Source organism: Jaculus jaculus, chromosome 2 (assembly GCF_020740685.1).
Source record: "Jaculus jaculus isolate mJacJac1 chromosome 2, mJacJac1.mat.Y.cur, whole genome shotgun sequence".
In the NCBI taxonomy this organism is placed as follows: Eukaryota; Metazoa; Chordata; class Mammalia; order Rodentia; family Dipodidae; genus Jaculus; species Jaculus jaculus.
Window position 1 is genome coordinate 197,879,744 of NC_059103.1, and position 23,919 is coordinate 197,903,662.

General features: G+C 50.6%; 1 protein-coding gene across 2 annotated transcripts in view; it reads right to left on the minus strand.

The window, feature by feature from the left end:
* The window catches only part of Dennd3 (DENN domain containing 3), an 83,409-nt gene that overhangs the window by 38,287 nt on the left and 21,203 nt on the right, over positions 1 to 23,919 (minus strand). For both annotated transcript variants that reach the window (XM_045143756.1, XM_045143755.1), the window contains exons 6-9: positions 11,661 to 11,780; positions 10,549 to 10,767; positions 6,227 to 6,348; positions 1,175 to 1,330 (exon numbers count right to left, since the gene is read on the minus strand). In XM_045143756.1, the coding sequence (XP_044999691.1) occupies positions 1,175 to 1,330; positions 6,227 to 6,348; positions 10,549 to 10,767; positions 11,661 to 11,780 (617 nt within the window). The remainder of the gene's footprint in view (positions 1 to 1,174; positions 1,331 to 6,226; positions 6,349 to 10,548; positions 10,768 to 11,660; positions 11,781 to 23,919) is intronic.

Consider the following 23,919-nt stretch of genomic DNA (forward strand, 5'->3'; position numbering starts at 1 on the left):
CTCTCAAATAAATAAATTTTTTTTATTTATTAACAACTTCCATGATTATAAACAATATCCCATGGCAATGTCCTCCCTCCTCCCACTTTCCCCTTTGAAACTCCACTCTCCATCGTATCCCCTCCTCCTCTTAATCAGTCTCTTTTATTTTGACGCCATGATCTTTTCCTCCTATTATGATGGTCTTGTGTAGGTAGGGTCAGGCACTGTGAGGTCATTAAATATTTTTTAACAATAAATAAAAATTTTAAAAAGTCACAGCCACTTGAATCAAAAAAGGTTTGTCTCCAAAGGACAAAAGTAGTCAATATATTCAGGACCACAATAATCCCCCAGCTTTGAGCAAAATAATAATAATAATGACACAACCTTCTTCTACACACCACTTCATTTTTTCTAATAATGCACTTTGTGTAAGTAAAGGTCAAGGCCACTGAAATTTCAGTTTTGAATACACAGAGTTCTGGGAAGCCGTGGGCTCTGCACTGACCCTCCCGAGCGGACGCGGCGAGCGGCGCTGGTGTCTGGTGTCGGCCCCTCCTCTGATAGGATGGAGAGAAAGCAGCAAGGAGAAAAGGACACTGCGAGAGGAAGAGAAAGAAAGTTGGAAAAGAAATGGTCTAAAGGCTTCTGCGCCAAGGATTATCAAGCCCTCAAGTTATAAACAATTCCTTAGGAGGTCACACATTGCGACTAGAAATTCAACTCCTGACTGTGTCACACACAACAGACAAACGAAGTCCACCGCTTGAGCATGCTAGTCTAGGCTAAGGTAGCAATGGCATGCAAGAGGCAGCTGGAAGCTACAGGAGAAAGGAGAAGCTTCCTGAACGCTCAGTCCATGGCCCCTTCAGATGCTGCATTCTCTGGGTTCTGAGTCCTATGGAAACAATCCTCCCGTCCATCTCTTCTCTATCCCTGGGTCCAGGCCTCCCTGGACTGACCCCTGGCATTCAACCAGCACCACACAGGCCTCCAGGCAGGTTTTCCATCAGACACTATCTCCTGGGAGGCCACCCCAGAAGCAGTCATTCACATGGGCTTAGAGATGTGACAGGGAGGCTGCTGGGTTCCCAAGAGACCCGCTAATCAGATCACAAGGAAAAGGCATGGGGGTGCGCTGGTAGGGTGTCCTACGCTTTAGGCCATGCCTAGATGCTGGAAGGTTCTCTACCTGAAGACATCAACGAGCAGCTGCAGGGCTATGTGCTGGATCTTACAGTTGAGTGTCTGCTGCCAGGCGCGGTGGCGGGCACGGCCCTCGTTCAGGTCTGTGCTGGAGCTCAGGTGTGCAAGGTGCAGCTCTGGGTATAGCTGGAGGCTCTGGATCCTGGAAGAAAGCAGGTGAGGCTGCACTCCTGCGCCTGGCCTTGAGTCACGAAGGCAGTTTAGATTGCTCTAAGTGCCTGTCAGCAATTTGGGGGCAGGCAGGTCACCAAAACCCAGGGCTCGAGCTGGAGAGATGGCTCAGAGGTTAAAGGTATTTGCTTGCAAAGCCCAATAGCCTGGGTTCCACTTCCAGGACTCACATAAAGCCAGATGAACAAAGTGATGCATGAGTGTGGAATTCATCTGCAGTGGCAGGAAGTCCTGGCACACCCATACTCTCACACTCTCTCTCTGCCTTTCTCTTTGTCTCTTGGTCTCTCTCTCTCTCTAATAAATAAAAATATTTTAGAAACAAACACCCCCCCCCCAGGTCTGGAAAAGTTCATTCACCTCTAAGCCACTGAATGAAGCCCTGGCTTTGGACCATGTAACATTTTTATTTTGAATAATCACTCAGATGCCAGCCCTACCTAGCAAAAGGACAAAGGGTACTTCCTGTTTAGGTTCCCAGGAGGGACAGCCACCACCCCTCAGCATCCCTTGGCATCCCTTGCCCAGACACATCAGATGTTCTTCTGTGACCTGCTCCACATGACCTGGGTGTCACTGCTCTTGGCCTAGTAGGAGACGGGCACTGGCTCACCTGTGGGTCACCACATGGATTCAGTTAGCTCTGGTAAACTGGAGCCACCTGCTCAGACCCGCATTTTGAGGGAGGGGTTGAAGAGACTGGGAACGTATCTCATTGGGAGAGCGCTGGTCTAGCATGCTCAAGGCCCTGGGCTCAATCCTTACCACTGGAGGGAGGGGGGAGCCACTTCCTGTGGTTGGTTCGGTTGGTTTGGCTTGCTCATGTGTGTAATGTGTGTGTCCTGATGCAGTACCCTGTGCACGCACTTACAGCTGAGTGCGCTCACCCACAGCGGCCTGAGCAGAACATCAGAGGTCCCGCTCCAGACTTTTCCACCTTGTTGATTGTTTCTGTTTTCCTGTGAGAGCAGAGCTACAGACCCATGTAGTCACAGCCAGCTTTTATTCGGGGCCTGGGTGCAGAACTCCAGCGCTCTCCTCAGCCTCCACGCTCGCGTAGAGTGCTCTTGGCTGCTGAGCGGTCTGTCTCTGCAGCCCACATCTGCAGTTTTCAATGAGCAAAATAAATGGAAGAAACTACCGTGTGCTCTGCAAGCATCCCTTCAGCTCCCACCATGGGCCAGGCACGGTTCTGGCTGGGGTCAGGCAAAGCCCCCACATGTGACACTTATACTGGAGTGGAGGAAACAGAAAACAGAAGTCGGGCACCAAACAGGATAGTAAAGGTACAGAGGAGACTCCACAAGGACACTGGAGGTCAGATGGGAGGGGGCTCCCAGGAGACGGCAGTAAGCCTGTCCTGAGAGAGGCAAGACACATGGTGTGGAAGCACGTGGGGGTGCCCCGGGGAGGAGCTCCAGATCACAAGGCCCTGCTGTGGGTGCAATGAGCTTGTTGGAGCCAGCATGGCTCAACAAGGCCTGTGTGGCTTCAGCAGCCAGTGTGGGCCTGACTGGGGCTCTGGATTCACTCCTAATATGCCAAGAAGCTGCCCTAATGGGTGGGTGCCCCCCCCCCCCCGGGGCTGACCTGACCCACAGACTTTAACCACCCTCTCCTGCCTGGCAGGGCCATGACAGCTGCCATGTGGTGTCTGTCACCTGGCAGAACACAGAATACAGCATGGCAGAGACAGAAATGCTGATGACTACCCAACACAGAGCCCATAGGGATGCTGCCTGCAATGGCAGTGCCCCCTGTAGGGACCTCTGGGTCTTGAGGAGAAGCTGTCCACTCTCTCCAGAACCCTGTCCCTCCTACCCACACATGGAGCCAGCCCAGTCAAGCTAGGGGTCCCTGTCCCTGACCTCAGGAGAGCCAAGCCAAAGCAAATGCACACTTGTGATAAAATGGAGTGGAGCGGTATTTGTCCTTGTGGCCAAACACCCATGTGTAGATGCATTCCGTCCTCCAAACTAGGTAAGGAGCTCCCACCTTGGCCTGGATCAGGGTGGAGAGACCTGGGGCATAGGGGCCCGTCGTGTTTCGCGAAGGCCCCACGATGAGCCTATAGGAGACACTCCAATCCACACACCCATTCTGGGCAGCTCACTACATCAGCAAAGACCCCACCCCACACTGTGCGCGAGTGGACTCTGGTATGCCAGCAATGCCAACACTGAGACTCCTCAGAGAAAACAAACAGCCAAGAGGAGCCTGCGGAGGCCAGCCAGGGGCTCTGAATGATTTTACCAGTCCGCAGGGAAGCAACCCTGCCTGACAAAGGGAAGGAGACCCGGAGAAATATGTCACTTCCACAGTCACACAGGGTAAGTGCCACCAGAGCCCACTCAAGAGCCCTGGCCCAAAGCTCTGGGCAGTGGTGACAGGACAGTGCTGTGAGCCCAGCTCTTATGGCCTGTGGAAAGCAAACCCTCCCCCAGTGCAGCTTTGGGGTCCTTCAAACTTTTTAAAAAATATTTTATTTATATATTTGAGAGAGTGAGAGACAGAGAGAAAGAGGCAGATAGTGAGAGAGAAAGAATATGCATGCACCAGGGCCTCTTGCCACTGCAAACAAACTCTGGACACATTGTGACACTTTGTGCATCTGCCTTGACCTGGGTACTGGGGACTTGAACCTGGGCCATCAGCCTTTGCAAGCAAGTGCCTTAACCACTGAGCCATGTCTGCAGCCCCCATGGAAGAAGCAATCATAAAGGTGATTCTCCCACACGCAGGTTGAGTGCACGTCATCTAAGATGTTTGGCTAGCATGTAGCTCAGTGTCAGAACACTGGCCTAGCATGTGCTGAGGCCCTGGTTTCTAGCCTCAGCACCAACAAGCTAAATAAATGTAATTTATTTAAAATCTTTGAATGTAAAGGTGTTTCGGTTTTGATGATGTTTTAAATATTTTCTTATTTTTATTTATTTATTTGAGAGAGATATATAGAAATATGCAGGTAGGGAGAGAAAGAATGGGTGCACCAGGGCCTCCAGCCACTGCAGATGAACTCCAGACCATGTGCCACCTTGTGCATCTGGCTTACATGGATCCTGGGGAATTGAACCAGGGTCCTTAGATTTTGCAGGCAAATGCCTAATGGCTAAGCCATTTCCCCAGCCCTGATGATGTTTTATACACACCTTGGACATACAGTCTGAAGGCAATTTTAAACAGAATTTTAGTGGACCTGTGTTTTGAATGTGACCTGTCACAAGAGGTCAAGCGCGCAGTCTTCTACTCCTGGCACTGTGTCGGTACTCCAAACTTTCAGACTTTGGGTTTTGGATTAGGGATACGTAATGTGTCATTAGCAAAGTGCATCTAGGAAGAAGGAATGGTCAGTCAGGAAGCCCAGTCCAGAGACCCAAAGTAGCTTCCCCACCCTCCAACTCAGCTTCCAACCCCCAAGATAAAGACCAAAGGGGTGCCAGGCTGTGGTGACACATGTCTGTAATCCCAGGACTGAGAGGGAGACAGAAGGGTTAACAGTTTGAGGCCAGATTGGGCGACACAGCAAGACCCTGTCTCTAAACATCATTGGGCTGGGTATGATGGCACATGCATTTTAGCCCAACACTCAGGAAGCAGAGGTAGGAGGACTGCCACGAGTTCAAGGCAAACCTGAAACTATATAGAGAATTCCAGGTCAGCCTGGGCTAGAAAGACTCTACCTTGAGAGGAAAAAAAGAAATGATCAGATAGGGATGTAGCTCAGTGGTGGAACATTTGCTTAGCATGCACGCACACAGACCCTGGTTTGATCACTATCACTGTAAAATAATCATAATTAATACAAACAAGACCAATCAAGGAGCCAGGTGCGGTAGCTCGTGCCCATATTTGCTGTGCTTGAGAGACTGAGGCAGGAGGACTGCTGTGAGTTCAGAGCCAGCCTGGACTACAAATGACCTCCATGCCCCCAAGACCCTGGGGTTAGCCCAGACCTACAGAGACTTATCCCGAGCTGCAGCGGACGCGGGCAGCCTGACTCCTTGCCACAAAGCCCAAAAGCACCTGTCCTCAGTGTCACTTCTGTGACCCGCAGGCCATGTGGGCTGAAAATCAGAACCTCTCCTGCTATCCTTTTATAAAATTCCCAGGAAAAGAAGAGCAACTCACAGAAGCTGGTACCACTGTAGACGACACCTGCCCGCCCAACACCACCTGCAGGCTGGGCCAGGGCTCAGAGGACCAAGAACCACAGCACAGGCACCTCCTAACTTACCAGCAACGACACCCCTACCTTGCCCAAGGACATGGAGCCTCTGCCCCAGAAGAGACAGTGCAGGGCCCCCAAGCCCTCAAAGAGCTATGACTGAAGCCTCTGGGGAGAAAGTCTGCTGAGGCTGGCTCTAGGCCAATAAACAGAAGACAGGATACAGAGCTGGGAAATGAGACATGAAGTTAAGAACAGTGACAGCGTTCAGGATGACAGCAGGTCACACGCTCAAGGCCATCACACTCAGTGTCACAGAGTAGGTGCCATCACTGTTCAACCACTGGGACACAGACCCTGCCAAATGCCAGCATTTAACGGTGTCTGACACATACTTAGTAAATGAACAAATGAATGCACGAATGAGTGAATGAACCAATAAGTGTCACAGATGGATCACAGCACAGTCCTGAGGCTCTGGACAAAGCATCAGGAGGTTTCCAGAGGGTGTCACGATCTCCTTGCTCTGTTGTGCCATCATCCATATTTAGACACGATGAGAATAAAGACAATTTTATTTAAAAATATTCGCCAATCATGTCCAAATCCTAACTACATACACATCTGTGAAAATGTAAAATTGCAAAAGGCATTCGAAGTGGCAAAGACAGAGGTTCTCAACCATGCACCACTGCCCATTACCTCTGAATGAACGTCTGTGCCGGCAGAAGGGGCACATCAGGAATGTCCCTGTCGTGGTCTGAACTCTTAGAGCAGGTGACACTCCCGTGGTCAATGTCTATCAGAATCAGGCCGTCGGCTTCCTAGAAAGTAGAGGCAATGTAAGAGTTAGAACTTGTGTACACCTTGAAACACACAAACATATTTCGCACTCAGTGTTACATTACTTAACATACACATGTCCACAGAAAGTCCTGGATAAACTGAGTTCTGGCAACGGGTAACTGACTAAATGTGCCTTTCTCACTGGTTTCTCTGGATTGTGGTAAAATATCCACAACATGAAATGTACTGTCTTTGCTGTTTTTAGTGTACAGTTAGTGGTGTTTATTTTGTTTTGTTTTTTCAAGGTATGGTCTCACTCTAGCTCGGCTGACCTGGAGTTCACTATGTAGTCTTAGGCCGGCCTTGAACTCACAGCAATCTTTCTACCTCTGCTCCTGAGTGCTGGGAATAAAAGCATGTGCTACCACGCCTGGCTTCAGTTAGTTGATTTTTTTTTTTTTTACATTTATTTATTAGAGACAGAGAGAGGGAGGAAAAGAGAGAGAAAGATAAAATGAGCATACCAGAGCCTCTAGTCATTGCACACCAACTCCAGACACTTGTGCCATCATGTACATCTGGCTTACGAAGGACCTGGAGAATCAAACCTGAGTCCTTAGACTTCAAAGGCAAGCACCTTAACCACTAAGCCATCTCTCCAGCACAGTTAGTTGACTTTTTAAAAAATATCTTTATTAGAGAGAAACAGACAGAGATAGCATGGGCACACCAGGGCCTCCTGTCATTGCAAATGAACTTCAGATGTGCGCACCACATTGTGCGTCTGACTTTATGCGTGTATTGGGGATCTGAGCCCAGGCCGGCATGTTCCTTCAAACACTGAGCCATCTCTCCAGCCCTATGTATGCAGTCAGCAGAAGAGTGTCTGTTCCATTCACACAGCTGTCCGGCCTTCACCACCCATCCCCAGAACTTCTCATGTTCCCCAAGAGGTGCTCTGACCCACTCGGCAGTAACGCTGTTTCTTCCTCCCTTCAGCCCCTCCGCCCACCATTTTCCTTTCAGTGTCCAAATTTGACTGCTCTGGGAACCCTGTCTAAGTGGGCTCAGGTGGTCTGCTATGTCACTTAGCAGCAAGTCCTGGGCACTCATCTGGATTGCACAGGGGTCGATCAGAAGCCCCTCTCTTACGAAGCTGAGTACTCCACTGTGTGGGTGGACACAGGCCTTCTTTCTCAGAGTCAAGACTCCAAAGCATGTTGTCAAGTTTCTACCAACCCCAGTACAAACACTACATGTACTACTTCATGGCGCCTTGAGGGCACATTCCAGAACTTCACAGACTGTGCTACCCACACTTAACGTGTCACTACTCCACTGCCCAACCAGCTCCGCTAGCCAAGTGCCAAAGCACAGGTAGGGCCTGGAGCACGTGACCACACACAGGAGAAACTTCTGAAACAGACAAGTGGGTTTCTTGTAAATTCTTGTCTGTGTTAAGTGCACAGGCCACGAGGACTGTGCTAGATTTTAAGACTCACATCTCCACACAGGGATGAAGACCCTCTCTGAAGGTGCCACTCCTGCTTTGGCTCCGGGCCTTCTCTCTTCATTCGGATGGCACACAAAATATGCACAAACACCTGCTTCCTCTTGGCCCCTAAGTCTAATGGAGCAAGCACGGCCCTCTGGCCAGAAATGCCACACTGTCAATGCCAGGCAAGTGCACCAAGTGCCCTCCTGGCTCCCTCTTGCAGCTCCACCACCAACCATGAGAAACAAAACATCGAAACAAGCCTAAACCGCTGCTCCTGGAATCTTCCAGAACACATAAATCATTAAGCAAGTTTCCTGCAAGACTGCTGAAATGGAATTGCCAAGTAAGTGTGCCAAAAAAATCTTCCTGTCTCAAGAACTCAGACAAGATGGCTTTTCCCCAGTGACTAAAAAAAGAAACACAGCTTTAAACTTCAGAGCACAGCCTACTTTTTCTTTTTCTGGTCCTTCAGGCACAGGGTGAGGTTTTTCCATTCCTTCCACAGAAGTCTTAACAGCCTTTTCCTAGACCACGTTTTTCCCAGTGAATCACTGCCTTTGCTCAGAGCATAGAAACCCACCACTCAGAGGAGGGACAGCAGGTCCAGCGCCTCCTGCCTGGTAGTGGAGACTTCCTTTAAACCTCTGGGAAGACAGGGCTGGGGACAAGGAATCTGGGAACAGGCCTGACTGCTGGGGAGAACAAGAGCACCTGGTGTTTGCTGTATTTTCCTCTCTCATTTCATCCACATGTCACATGCTTAAAACAGAAAGCGTAAATTTAGAGTATGGAGGAACAGGGCTTAAATTCTAGCACTCTGGAAGCAGAAGCAGGTGGATTTCAAGTTTGATGAGAACCTGGGCTACAATATTCTGTATTCCAGGAAAGCTTAGCTACATAGTGAGATTCTGTCTCAAAACAAAACAATTACCATGGGATTTTTTTTTTTATAATCATGGAAAATGTTAATAAAAATTTAAAATTTTTTTAAAAAGAAAGCAAAGTAAAATGCAACCGTGGGGCTGCATAGATGGTTCTGAAAGTCACAGGCACTGGCTATGGTTCAGCTCCCCAATCCCACATAAAGGTGGCTGCACAGAGCGTCACACGCATCAGGAGTTCCTTACAGTGGCAAGAGGCTCTGGCGCGCCCACACTGCGCCACTGCCCTCCCCTGCTGCCCACAAATCAAGTATTTGTTGTTACTGTTGTCGTTTGTTGTGTGGTTTTCAAGGTCGGGTCTCACTCTAGCCCAGGCTGACCTGGAATTCACTATGTAGTCTCAGGGTGGCCTTGAACTCATGGTGATCCTCCTCCTTCTGCCTCCCGAGTGCTGGAATAAAAGGCATGCACCACCACACCCAGCTCACAAATAAAATTAAAACGAAAAAAAAGACAGCAACATGGTTGTCAGGGACACGGGGGAGCAGAAAACTCGCTGCATGCTCCCCTCTGCAGCAGCTGCCTGGGGAAGCAGGCTGGCAGCCCCTCAGACAGGTGTGTGGAGCTGACTCGGCAAATCTCCGAGGTGTCACCAGGGGAAATGGGACCCTACACTCACACACCGAATGTTCTCAGCAGCACTGCTCATGTGCGCCCAAAAGTGCCTATCAACTATCTCCAAGGTGACAGCTGTATACCAACCATGCCAAAATATGGGTCAGCTGCATGGCAGAATCTTACTCAGCAATAAAGCATGCACACACATTGAGAACATTCTGCCGAGGCAAAGGCAGGCAAAGGGACCAGGAGTTGCAGTTACCACTTAACATTAGACATCTAGAAGAGACAAGTCCATTCAGACCCAAGGAGCCCTCCCTCACCAGGGATGGGGATGGGAAGAACTGCTAATACCCTGTAGAGTCCTTTGGTGGGTGGCAAGATGATACGATATTTACAAAACCCTACACATATATCAAAGTCACCGAACTGTGCATCTTAACTAGGTAGATTTTGTGGTCTGTAAATGGTATCTTAATAAAGAGATTTTTTTTGAGACAGTCTCTGTGTATTGCTCAGGCGACCATGGAACTCACTATGTAGCCCAGGCTGGCCTCGAACCTGCAGTGATCACCCTGCCTCAGCTTCCTGAGTGCATCACACCCAGTTTACCGGGGTCTTTATAACCCAAATTCCGTTGCATGTGGTGGCACATCCCTGTCATGTCAGCACTTGAGAGGCCTGTGGCCTGTGGAGGATTCTTCAGCTTAGAGTCCTGCTCACAAGCACACGCCCCTGCCTCACTTTCCAGACAAGTCAACTGAGGCTTGGCCAAGGGACTAACTCACTAACATTGCAGAGCTGGTGAGCAGCAGAGGTTACACTTGAGAGCGAGTTCCACTCACTCCCATACCTCCATGTCCTCAGTGAAGGTCTAAGGCAGACCATTAATGCTGCTCTGAACTTAAGAGGGTAGGAGGTAGCCCAGCGTGGTGGTGCACGCCTTTAATCCCAGCACTCGGGAGGCAGAGGTAGAAGGACTGCTTAGAGTTCAAGACCACCCTGAAACTACATAGTAAATTCCAGGTCAGCCTGAGCTAGAGTGAGACCCAACCTCAAAAAAACCAAAACAAACAAAAAAAAAGAGGGTGGGTAGGAGGTAATTCAGGGCTCATGCTTTTCTGCTTTTCCACTTGTAGCAATGGGGATCAAACCCAGGGCCTGAGACGCACAGAGCTTTCAAATGCGACTTCCCACTTGCCCTGCAGCCCGTGTTCCAAACTAAACGCTCTCTACCTGACCTGGCTGACTTCTTCAAAGTGGTCAATGTGGCAACCCATAAGGAAAGACGTGGGCGCCATGATGAAGTCCAGCATCTGTCCCGACAGGATGGGCACGAAGGTGTGCTGCCACTGCAGGGGGTGGAGGTAGACCATGAAGCAGCTGGCGATGAGTGTCAGCAGCGCCCAGTCCGAGGAGAAGAAGACAATGCGTCGCTCCGTCAGAAGGCAGCTCAGGACCTGGGGACAGCAACAGAACCGTCTGCCGGCGCCCAGCCGGGAACAGAAAGCTCACAACACTTGTGAGTTAGGTTGCTGGGAAGACTGCTCAGCAGTTAAAGACACTTCATTTGCAGTGGCTAGAGGCTCTGGGGCACCCAAATATATTCACATGCAAATAAATACATAAAAATAAAAATAAAAAAAACCTCACAGGACTGGAAAGATGGCTCAGCAGTTAAAGGCACTTGCTTGCAAAGTCTGATGGCCCAGGTTCGATTCCCCAGTACCCATACAAAGCCAGATGCACAAAGTGGCATATTTATCTGGAGGTCATTTGCAGTGGCAAGAGGCCCTAGCATAGCCAATCCTCCCTCCACTCATTCCTTGCAAATAAATAAATAAAAACTTTTTTTAAAAAAGAACACTTATATATTGCCCCCACCAGAACCAGAGGCAGGTTTTGGTCTGTTTTCTCCTTTCAATTTGCCAACGGCAAAGCCAGCTAAGACCCCAGACAAAGTGTCTTAAAACACTGGTTCTAAGCACAAAACACGACTATTTTGGATACAATGGTTCCTGGGTCTGTGCTTTTTTTTTTTTTTTTTTTTTTTCTGGTTTTTCGAGGTAGGGTCTCACTCTAGCCCAGGCTGACCTGGAATTCATTATGGACTTTCAGGGTGGCCTCAAACTCACAGCAATACTCCTACCTCTGCCTCCTGAGTGCTGGGATTAAAGGCGAGCACCACCACGCCCGGCTTTTTTTTTTTTTTAAGCAGTATTGGGGATGGAACCAGAACTTCACACTTGCCAGGCAAGGGCAGCCCCTGGTCTGCACACTTTAACTTGCAGTTTAACTGCGTCTGATGAGCAGCATTTGTGATGTCCTCATACCCCGCCTGGAGGCCACACACCTGCAGCACCTTCTCAGGCCGGAAGCACAGCAGGGGCAGGTGGAGGTCTAAGTCAATGACGGGGCTCTCCGGGTCGGCTTGGGAGGGAAACACCACCTGCAGTGGCTTCATGTTAAATATCTGTGAGGACCAAGAGCCAGTTAGTCAAAACAGCCACTCGCAATGCAGGCTAAAAACCTCTGAGTCCTAATAAATACAGTTTTAAAAAAACAGAAAGAAAGAAACCACTGTGGAACGCTCCTGCCACCAGGAACATCACAAAGGAAGAGGACAGCCTGAAGACATCCATGCAGTTAGTCCTCCATGGCTGTCTGTGTGGGAACAGAACCAGAACTTGTTTGTGCTATGCAAATGTTCTACTACTGAGCGAGGCCCTAGCCCCTAGCCCTTTAATGACCGTTTTTTTTTTTTTAATGTGAGAGATCAAGAAAGTGAGAGAGAGAAAGAGAGAGAGAGAGAGAGAGAGAGGGAGAGAGTGTGTGGTGGCACACACCTTTAATCTCAGCACTCGGGAGGCAAAGGTAGGAGGATCGCTGTGAGTTTGAGGCCACCCTGAGACTGACTATTTTAGTGAATTCCAGGTCAGCCTGACCAAGAGTGGGACTCTACCTCCAAAGAGAGAGAGAGAGAGAGAGAGAGAGAGAGAGAGAGAGAGCGGGCGGGCGGGCTGGAGAGATGGCTTAGTGGTTAAGCGCTTGCCTGTGAAGCCTAAGGATCCCGGTTGAGACTCATTTCCCCAGGTCCCACATTAGCCAGATGCACAAGGGGGCGCACACGTCTGGAGTTCATTTGCAGTGGCTGGAGGCCCTGGCGCGCCCATTCTCTCCCTCCCTCCCTCTCCCTCTCCCTCTCCCTCTCCCTCTCCCTCTCCCTCTCCCTCTCCCTCTCCCTCTCCCTCCCTCTCCCTCTCCCTTCCTCTCCCTCTCCCTCTCTCTCTCTCTATCTGCCTCTTTCTCTGTCGGTTGCTCCCAAATAAATAAATAAATAAAAGTAAACGAAAAAAAAAAGAGAATTGGTGCACCAGGGCTCCGCAATCGAACTCTAGATGCATGCGTCTCTTGTGCGCACGTGTGACCTTGCGTGCTTGTGCTGCTTTGTGCATCTGGCTTATGTGGGACATGGACAGTCGAACATGGGTCCTTAGGCTTCACAGGCAAGTGCTTTAACCACTAAGCCATTGCTCCAGCCCATGACTTTTTTGTTGTTATTTGTTTTTGAAGTAAGATCCCATGTAGTCCAGGCTAGCCTCAAATTCAATAGGCAGCCCAGGATGATCTTCTTGCTTCTAACTCCCTTAACCTGGCCAACTAGTCAGCATGTTCTTCACTGAAAGCCACAACTAAGCCATAGCCCAGGCTGGCATTCCAGTTGGCACTGATTCTAAACCAAGCATGTTGGAAGCCTTCTCAGGAATTGTGAGTTTTTCTTAGAAAAGACTGTATTCTCACATTTTCCATAAACCACTCAGAGCTCCTTTAAAGCCTGTGATTATCACAAGGATGCCTTCTATCCCCAAGTACCATTAGTTTGAAATAACACTTCAAGTCAATTCCATGTTCACATCATGCCACACATAGTGGGAACAGAAGAAACAAACAGGAGGAGGGTGGGCTCCCTCCTGCCAGGGCTTCCAGTCCCTGGAGGGGACAGGTCTGTGGCTCACGTTCCCACTGCCCACAGTGGCTCCTGCTTCCTCCACTGAGAGAGAACAGAAAGATCTGGAGAGAGGCAAACAGTGAGACAGGACAAAGAGGACCCATCAAGTCTGACTGGCAGAGTGGCATCACCAAGGCAACCAGGCACCAGGGAAGGATTGGAAAGTGAAACAAAAAGGGTGTGTTCCTATTTACCCATCCCAACCACCACTGAGTCACTGTTCCAAGTATATTTTCCACAGGAAGATGGGGAACAACAAAAGACTAGCTTCTTGGTAGAGAGGACACTGCCAAATGTTTCCTACAATGTGTGGGCCTCTGTTTGCTATAGCCACTTTGTCCATTAGAAGCAAGAACCATTTCAAACAAGGCAGTGGAGACTGGGCGCGGTGAGGGACGAATCACTGACCTAATGTGCCTGTGACCCTAGGGTTAATTCCTAACACAACAAAATAAAGAATTAAAAAATAGCTGGCGGGGAAGGGGTCTGAGGAGATGGCTCAGTGGCTAAAGGTGCTTGCTTATAAACTCTAATGGCCCAGGGTCTATTCACCAATACCCACATAAAGCCAGATGCACAAAGTGGTGCATGTGTCTGGAGTTTATTTGCAGCCCTGACATTTCTCTCCCCCCCCCCTCTCTAAATAAATAAATATTTAAAAATAAAAATGAGGGCTGGAGAGTTGGCTTAGCAACTAAGACACTTGCCTGCAAAACCAAAGGACCTCAATTCGATTCCCCAAGACCCATGTAAGCCAGATGCACAAGGTGGTGCATGCGTCTAGAGTTTGTTTGCAGTGGCTGGTGGCCCTGGTGCACCCGTTCTCTCTCTGTGTGTCTCTCTCACTCTCTCAAATAAATAAATAAAATTTAAAAAATAAACATAAGACTTCCAGTTGCAGCTTAGGGGAGAAAGCCAAAAATAAACACAGCAAAATACACTCTTCTACTAAAAAGTGAGGTATATAATAAATTACCAACTGCAGCAGAGAAGTAGGAGAGATCCAGAGCATCTAGAGCCCACATAGGCAGGCAGAAGCGGCTCCAGCAGTGGCGACACCAGATCCACGTGGCTCCAGCCATAAGGCTCAGCCTGAGCCACAGGAAAAGCCAGGTGAGGAGACTCGCCACTCACACCGGAGCTCCTCGCAAACTCAAGAAATGTGAAGGGAGACAGCAGGGAAGAACAGAGGAGCAGCTCATGAGGAAGACAACTGGGAGGACTAGTGGGCTAACGTCAGCCACCATCCACAGCCTCCCCTCCCCACCACCAGCAAAAGCGCCAGCAAGCACTAGAGACCTGGGGAAGGGAGCTCACAGCACCCAACACTGGCGACCACAGCAGCAATCCAGCGACCCAGCCAGCCTATTTGATACCACAGCACACCAAAGAGGGGCCCAAGTGGAGCACAGCCTAATTGAGACCAAAATCATCCCAAAGGGTAACTGGGATTACAGCAGGGAAGGATCTCACATGGTCACAAGCTGACTTGGAACCCTCAACAGACCAGAAATCTTAGCCTCCAAGTTGACAGGATTAAGGGTGTGGGACAATGACTTTGAGGATCTGGTAGTCAAAATACCTACTTTTGCATAAATACTGTGTGCTGTTTTTCATTGAATGAGTACATTGTTTAGTTAAATTTTAGAATCTGCCTGTATTTTGTTCCACTCAGCCTACCTGAATGCTCTCATAGCAGGCAAACCCAACATCTAGGGTTACTTTTGTAGATACTCTGAGGGTCTTAAGAGCCCCACCTAGCACCTTAAGCTCCTACCCTGAAGATATATAACATCAGATTGGTTGATACATCTAATAATACTGCAGCTAACTAGAAAATCCAAGCATTAACTTAATCCAAGATGCAAAAATATGTACATTATAACACAAGAAACACACAAAAAATCAACACAATATAAATCCATCAAAAAGTATTAATGTATCAGAAATGACTTCCAGTGAGACTGATTTTGAGGAAATGCCTGAGAAAGATTTCAAAAGAATGACTACAAATATGTTCGAGGATATCAAAGGACTGAAAGAGGAAATCAAAGGAATCAAAGATACAGGAAGCGACATCCACTTCCGGTTAAGATGGCGGCGTAGGTACCATGCCAAAGCAGCCTAGGGGGGAAAAAGACCCAAAAAACTCAGCAAAATACACACTTTTACTAAAAAGTGAGGTGTATAGGAAATTGAAGCGGCAGCAGAGAAGTAGAAGAGTTCCAGAGCATCCAGAGCCTGCACAGGCGGGAAAAGCAGCTCCGACAGCTCGGCCAACCGCCGCGGCCGCGGCGCACCAGAAAGCCACTAGACTCGGCTCGAGCCACAGGAAAAGTCAGGTGCGGGCGCTTCCCCTCACACCGCACTCTCCGCAACTCGGGAAACGTGAGGGGAGAGCGGCAGCGAGCAACAGAGGAGCAGACCGTGAGGTAGAAAAACGCTTGGAGCAGCAAGAGAACCAGAGCAGCTGCGGCTCCCTCCCCTCCCCCACCGCCTGAGCCCAGCTCCGGCGAACAGAGCAGTGGCCCGGGACCCGGCCACACCAACTTGGGCTGACAGCGGGACCCAAGCAGGAGCAGAGTTCGGCAGCAACATCAGCGGCTCCAGCACCAGTAACAGCGGCCTCAGCAGCAGCAGACCCAGGAGTGGCAGCAGCGGCAGACTCAGCAGCAGCAGCTTCAGGGGGAGCAGCAGCAGTGGACACAGCAGCACCACCTTCAGCAGCAGTGGTGGCTCCAGCAGTGGCAGCTACAGCAGCAGCAGAGGCAGCAGCAGCAGCTCGGTTTGCCCCGCAGGAAAAGCAAGTGCCCAGCTCCAGAAATCAGAACAGCAGCCCGACGACCCAGGCAGCAACTTGACTGAGACCAAAATCACCCAAGGTAACTGGGATTGCACCAGGGAAGGGTCTCACTTGGTCGCAAGCTGACTTGGATCCCTCAACAGACCAGAAATCTTAACCTCTTTGTTGATAGAGGATCTGGTCGTTATAATAACTACTCTTGCATACATACTCGGGGCTGTTTTTGATTGAATGTGTACAGTGTTTAGTTAAATTTTAGAATCTACCTGTATTTTATTCCACTCAGCCTGCTTGAATACTCCTATAGCAGGGAAACTCAACCCCTAAGAACATCTTTGTAGATACTCTGAGAGTCTTAAGAGCCACACCTAACACCTTAAGGTCCTACCCTGAAAATATATTACATCAAATCAATTGATACAGCTAAGAATACACAGCTAGCTAGAAAATCCAAGCATTAACTTAATCCAAGATGCAAAAATATATACATTATAACACAAGAAACACTAAAAAGCAAGACAATATAAATCCACCTAAAAGTATTAATGCATCAGAAATGTCCTCCAGTGAGAAAGAGTTAGAGGAAATGCCTGAGAAAGAGTTCAAAAGAATGATTATAAATATGTTCAAAGAGGTCAAAGAACACATCAAAACAATCAAAGAAGAAATCAAAGAGGAAATCAAAGGAATCAAAGAAGATGCAGGACACCAATTTAATGAAATAAAGAAGGCAATACAAGACATAAATAAGGAAATAGAAATAATAAAGAAAAACCAGTCATAATTACTAGCAATGAAGAACACAGTTAATGAAATAAAAAACTCTGTAGAAAATTTCACCAGTAGGATGGATGAGGGAGAGGACAGAATATCTAAGCTAGAAGACCAGGTGGCAGACCTAATGCAGTCCAACAAAGAGAAAGACAAACTTATAGAAAAGTATGAGTGGGAATTTCAAGATATTCGGGACATTATGAAAAGATCCAATATAAGAATTCAGTGCATAGTAGAAGGAGAAGAACTCCACTCCAGAGGCATAGTAGGCGTCTTCAACAAAATCATAGAAGAAAATTTCCCCCAAATTGGGAAAGAGGTGCCAATGCAGATACAGGAAGCCTTTAGAACCCCAGCCAGACAAAACCCAGAAAGACCCTCTCCTCGCCATATTATAATCAAACTTCCAAACACACACACCAAAGAAAAAATAGTGAAAGCAGTTAGAGAGAAAAATCAAGTTACCTACAAAAGCAAGCCCATCAGGATTGCAGCAGATTATTCAAAGATACAGGAAGCCAATTCAATGAAATGAGGAGGTCAACAAAAGACATAAATAAAGAAATGGAAATAACAAAGAAAAACCAGTCAGAATTACTAGCAATGAAGAACACAGTCAATAAAATAAAATAAAATAAATCTGTAGAAAATCTCACCAGTAGAATGGATGAAGGAGAGGACAGAATATCTAAGCTAGAAGACTAGGTGGCAGATCTAATACAGTCCAACAAAGAGAAAGACAAACCAATAGGAAAGTATGAATGGAAATTTCAAGATATTTGAGACACTAAGAAAACATCAAACATCAGAATTCAGGGTATAGTAGAAGGAGAATTTCACTCCAAAGGCATAGTAAGCATTTTCAACAAAATCACAGAAGAATACTTCCCCCAAAATACAGCCTCATTTCATAATCAGTAATGTCTTTTTGCTAGTGACAACAGTCACTAACAAAAAACTGCAGAGGTGCCAGGTGTTGTGGCACACGCCTTTAATCCCTGCACTCAAGGCAGAGGTAGGAAGATTGCCATGAGTTCAAGGCCACCCTAGACTACATAACAAATTCCAGATGAGCCTGGGCTAGAGTGAGACTCTACCTCAAAAAACAAAACAAAAACAAAGCAGAGGACAAAGACTTATATGCAATCTTCTAGAAAAGATTGATAGAATAAAAGTCCCCATTTACTTAAGATACTTAAGAGGGGGCTGAAGAGATGGTTTAGCAGTTAAGGCATTTGCCTGTAAAGCCAAAGGATCCCAGTTCAATTCTCCAGAACCTATGTAAACCAGATGCACAAGGTGGCGCATGAGTCTGAAGTTTGTTAGCAGTGGCTGGAGGCCGTGGTGCACCCATTCTCTCCTGCTCACTCGCGCTCTCTCTCCCTCTTCCTCTCAAATAAATAAATTAATTAAATGTATTTTTTTTTAAGAAAAGATGCTTAAGAGACTCCTGCTTTTAGGTTATTTTTGAAAAAGGGTCTTGCTCTATATCCTAGACTGTCCTCAAACTTATGGATCTGGCCCCTGACTCCCCAGGGCTGGGATTACAGGAATGTGCCACTACACCTCGTTAGCAGGTTATCTTTTGTTTCTTTGAGAAAGGGACTCATGTAACCCACCTGTCCTCAAATTCACTGTGTATCACAGGACAATCTTGAACTTCTGATCCTCTTGCCTCCACCTCCTGAGATTTGGTATTACAGGTGTGTGCCAACTGCTGGGGATTGAACCTAGGACTGGGTGTATACCAGGCAAGCACTCTACCAACTGAACTACATCCCCCAGCCCAGGTACATAAAAAGAGGGAAAGGCATGGCAGTAGTTGCCTGCAATTCCAACACTATGGAAGTAGAAGCTGAAGGATCCAGAGTTCCAGGACAGCTCTGGATGCACAGCAAGCCTAGGGTAACAGGAGACCCTGTCTCCTCATATGTGTGGTGAAAGCAGTTGGAAAACACTGAGCTACAGGAGTTTTCACAGCTCAGCAGCTTGACCCCACTACTGAATAAAAAAAGAGGGTATGAAGTGCAGGAGGGAGATCAGAGTCAAGTTCACCACTTCTCCAACTTGAATTCTGTCATGGCTTGAATCTGGACTGTCTCCTATAGGTTTTAACGTTTGTAAACCTCATCCCCAGTGCAGGTACTGCTTGGGAAGGGCCACAGAACCTTGACAAGATGAAATCTGGCTGCAGGAAAAGGGCACTAGAGGACAGCCACCGAAAGCAGTAGCTCAGCCCCAGACCCATCTAGTCTCTACTTCATTATCCACCAGGATGGGAGGAGATGCTCCCCACACTCCCTCTGCCATGAACTCCCCCATTCCTTCCCTGATCCACCAGGATGGGGGGAGCCGCTCCCCACACTCCCTCTGCCATGAACTCGCCCATTCCTTCCCTGATCCACCAGGATGGGAGGAGCCACTCCCCACACTCCCTCTGCCATGAACTCACCCATTCCTTCCCTGATCCACCAGGATGGGAGGAGCCACTCCCCACACTCCCTCTGCCATGAACTCACCCATTCCTTCCCTGATCCACCAGGATGGGAGGAGCCACTCCCCACACTCCCTCTGCCATGAACTCCCCCATTCCTTCCCTGATCCACCAGGATGAGAGGAGCCACTCCCCACACTCCCTCTGCCATGAACTCACCCATTCCTTCCCTGATCCACCAGGATGGGAGGAGCCACTCCCCACACTCCCTCTGCCATGAACTCGCCCATTCCTTCCCTGATCCACCAGGATGGGAGGAGCCGCTCCCCACACTCCCTCTGCCATGAACTCGCCCATTCCTTCCCTGATCCACCAGGATGGGGGGAACGCTCCCCACACTCCCTCTGCCATGAACTCGCCCATTCCTTCCCTGATCCACCAGGATGGGAGGAGCCGCTCCCCACACTCCCTCTGCCATGAACTCGCCCATTCCTTCCCTGATCCACCAGGATGGGAGGAGCCGCTCCCCACACACCCTCTGCCATGAACTCGCCCATTCCTTCCCTGATCCACCAGGATAGGAGGAGCCACTCCCCACACTCCCTCTGCCATGAACTCATCCATTCCTTCCCTGATCCACCAGGATGGGAGGAGCCGCTCCCCACACTCCCTCTGCCATGAACTCGCCCATTCCTTCCCTGATCCACCAGGATGGGAGGAGCCGCTCCCCACACTCCCTCTGCCATGAACTCGCCCATTCCTTCCCTGATCCACCAGGATAGGAGGAGCCACTCCCCACACTCCCTCTGCCATGAATTCATCCATTCCTTCCCTGATCCACCAGGATGGGAGGAGCCACTCCCCACACTCCCTCTGCCATGAACTCGCCCATTCCTTCCCTGATCCACCAGGATAGGAGGAGCCACTCCCCACACTCCCTCTGCCATGAACTCATCCATTCCTTCCCTGATCCACCAGGATGGGAGGAGCCGCTCCCCACACTCCCTCTGCCATGAACTCGCCCATTCCTTCCCTGATCCACCAGGATGGGAGGAGCTGCTCCCCACACTCCCTCTGCCATGAACTTGCCCATTCCTTCCCTGATCCACCAGGATGGGGAGAGCCACTCCCCACACACCCTCTGCCATGAACTCATCCATTCCTTCCCTGATCCACCAGGATGGGAGGAGCCGCTCCCCACACTCCCTCTGCCATGAACTCCCCCATTCCTTCCCTGATCCACCAGGATGAGAGGAGCCACTCCCCACACTCCCTCTGCCATGAACTCGCCCATTCCTTCCCTGATCCACCAGGATGGGAGGAGCCGCTCCCCACACTCCCTCTGCCATGAACTCGCCCATTCCTTCCCTGATCCACCAGGATGAGAGGAGCCACTCCCCACACTCCCTCTGCCATGAACTCCCCCATTCCTTCCCTGATCCACCAGGATGGGAGGAGCCGCTCCCCACACTCCCTCTGCCATGAACTCGCCCATTCCTTCCCTGATCCACCAGGATAGGAGGAGCCACTCCCCACACTCCCTCTGCCATGAACTCATCCATTCCTTCCCTGATCCACCAGGATGGGAGGAGCCGCTCCCCACACTCCCTCTGCCATGAACTCCCCCATTCCTTCCCTGATCCACCAGGATGGGAGGAGCTGCTCCCCACACTCCCTCTGCCATGAACTCCCCCATTCCTTCCCAGATCCACCAGGATGGGGGGAGCCGCTCCCCACACACCCTCTGCCATGAACTCCCCCATTCCTTCCCTGATCCACCAGGATGAGAGGAGCGACTCCCCACACTCCCTCTGCCATGAACTCACCCATTCCTTCCCTGATCCACCAGGATGAGAGGAGCCACTCCCCACACTCCCTCTGCCATGAACTCGCCCATTCCTTCCCTGATCCACCAGGATGGGAGGAGCCACTCCCCACACACCCTCTGCCATGAACTCCCCCATTCCTTCCCTGATCCACCAGGATGAGAGGAGCCACTCCCCACACTCCCTCTGCCATGAACTCGCCCATTCCTTCCCTGATCCACCAGGATGGGAGGAGCCGCTCCCCACACTCCCTCTGCCATGAACTCGCCCATTCCTTCCCTGATCCACCAGGATGGGAGGAGCCAATCCCCACACTCCCTCTGCCATGAACTCGCCCATTCCTTCCCTGATCCACCAGGATGGGAGGAGCCACTCCCCACACTCCCTCTGCCATGAACTCATCCATTCCTTCCCTGATCCACCAGGATGGGAGGAGCCACTCCCCACACTCCCTCTGCCATGAACTCGCCCATTCCTTCCCTGATCCACCAGGATGGGAGGAGCCACTCCCCACACACCCTCTGCCATGAACTCCCCCATTCCTTCCCAGATCCACCAGGATGAGAGGAGCCACTCCCCACACTCCCTCTGCCATGAACTCGCCCATTCCTTCCCTGATCCACCAGGATGGGAGGAGCCGCTCCCCACACTCCCTCTGCCATGAACTCGCCCATTCCTTCCCTGATCCACCAGGATGGGAGGAGCCACTCCCCACACTCCCTCTGCCATGAACTCGCCCATTCCTTCCCTGATCCACCAGGATGGGAGGAGCCACTCCCCACACTCCCTCTGCCATGAACTCATCCATTCCTTCCCTGATCCACCAGGATGGGAGGAGCCACTCCCCACACTCCCTCTGCCATGAACTCGCCCATTCCTTCCCTGATCCACCAGGATGGGAGGAGCCGCTCCCCACACTCCCTCTGCCATGAACTCGCCCATTCCTTCCCTGATCCACCAGGATGGGAGGAGCCGCTCCCCACACTCCCTCTGCCATGAACTCGCCCATTCCTTCCCTGATCCACCAGGATGGGAGGAGCCACTCCCCATACTCCCTCTGCCATGAACTCGCCCATTCCTTCCCTGATCCACCAGGATGGGAGGAGCCGCTCCCCACACTCCCTCTGCCATGAACTCCCCCATTCCTTCCCTGATCCACCAGGATGGGAGGAGCTGCTCCCCACACTCCCTCTGCCATGAACTTGCCCATTCCTTCCCTGATCCACCAGGATGGGGGGAGCCGCTCCCCACACACCCTCTGCCATGAACTCCCCCATTCCTTCCCTGATCCACCAGGATGAGAGGAGCGACTCCCCACACTCCCTCTGCCATGAACTCACCCATTCCTTCCCTGATCCACCAGGATGAGAGGAGCCACTCCCCACACTCCCTCTGCCATGAACTCGCCCATTCCTTCCCTGATCCACCAGGATGGGAGGAGCCACTCCCCACACACCCTCTGCCATGAACTCCCCCATTCCTTCCCTGATCCACCAGGATGAGAGGAGCCACTCCCCACACTCCCTCTGCCATGAACTCGCCCATTCCTTCCCTGATCCACCAGGATGGGAGGAGCCGCTCCCCACACTCCCTCTGCCATGAACTCGCCCATTCCTTCCCTGATCCACCAGGATGGGAGGAGCCACTCCCCACACTCCCTCTGCCATGAACTCGCCCATTCCTTCCCTGATCCACCAGGATGGGAGGAGCCACTCCCCACACTCCCTCTGCCATGAACTCATCCATTCCTTCCCTGATCCACCAGGATGGGAGGAGCCACTCCCCACACTCCCTCTGCCATGAACTCGCCCATTCCTTCCCTGATCCACCAGGATGGGAGGAGCCACTCCCCACACACCCTCTGCCATGAACTCCCCCATTCCTTCCCTGATCCACCAGGATGAGAGGAGCCACTCCCCACACTCCCTCTGCCATGAACTCGCCCATTCCTTCCCTGATCCACCAGGATGGGAGGAGCCGCTCCCCACACTCCCTCTGCCATGAACTCGCCCATTCCTTCCCTGATCCACCAGGATGGGAGGAGCCACTCCCCACACTCCCTCTGCCATGAACTCGCCCATTCCTTCCCTGATCCACCAGGATGGGAGGAGCCACTCCCCACACTCCCTCTGCCATGAACTCATCCATTCCTTCCCTGATCCACCAGGATGGGAGGAGCCACTCCCCACACTCCCTCTGCCATGAACTCGCCCATTCCTTCCCTGATCCACCAGGATGGGAGGAGCCGCTCCCCACACTCCCTCTGCCATGAACTCGCCCATTCCTTCCCTGATCCACCAGGATGGGAGGAGCCACTCCCCACACTCCCTCTGCCATGAACTCGCCCATTCCTTCCCTGATCCACCAGGATGGGAGGAGCCGCTCCCCACACTCCCTCTGCCATGAACTCGCCCATTCCTTCCCTGATCCACCAGGATGGGAGGAGCCACTCCCCACACTCCCTCTGCCATGAACTCGCCCATTCCTTCCCTGATCCACCAGGATGGGAGGAGCCACTCCCCACACTCCCTCTGCCATGAACTCCCCCATTCCTTCCCTGATCCATCAGGATGGGGGGAGCCGCTCCCCACACTCCCTCTGCCATGAACTCCCCCATTCCTTCCCTGATCCACCAGGATGAGAGGAGCCGCTCCCCACACTCCCTTTGCCATGACCCCCCTCACATGCCTTCATTATTAGCATGGCCTGAAATTCCCTGAAACCACAAGGCAGAAGAAATCCTTCTTTAAACTATTTGTCATGTAT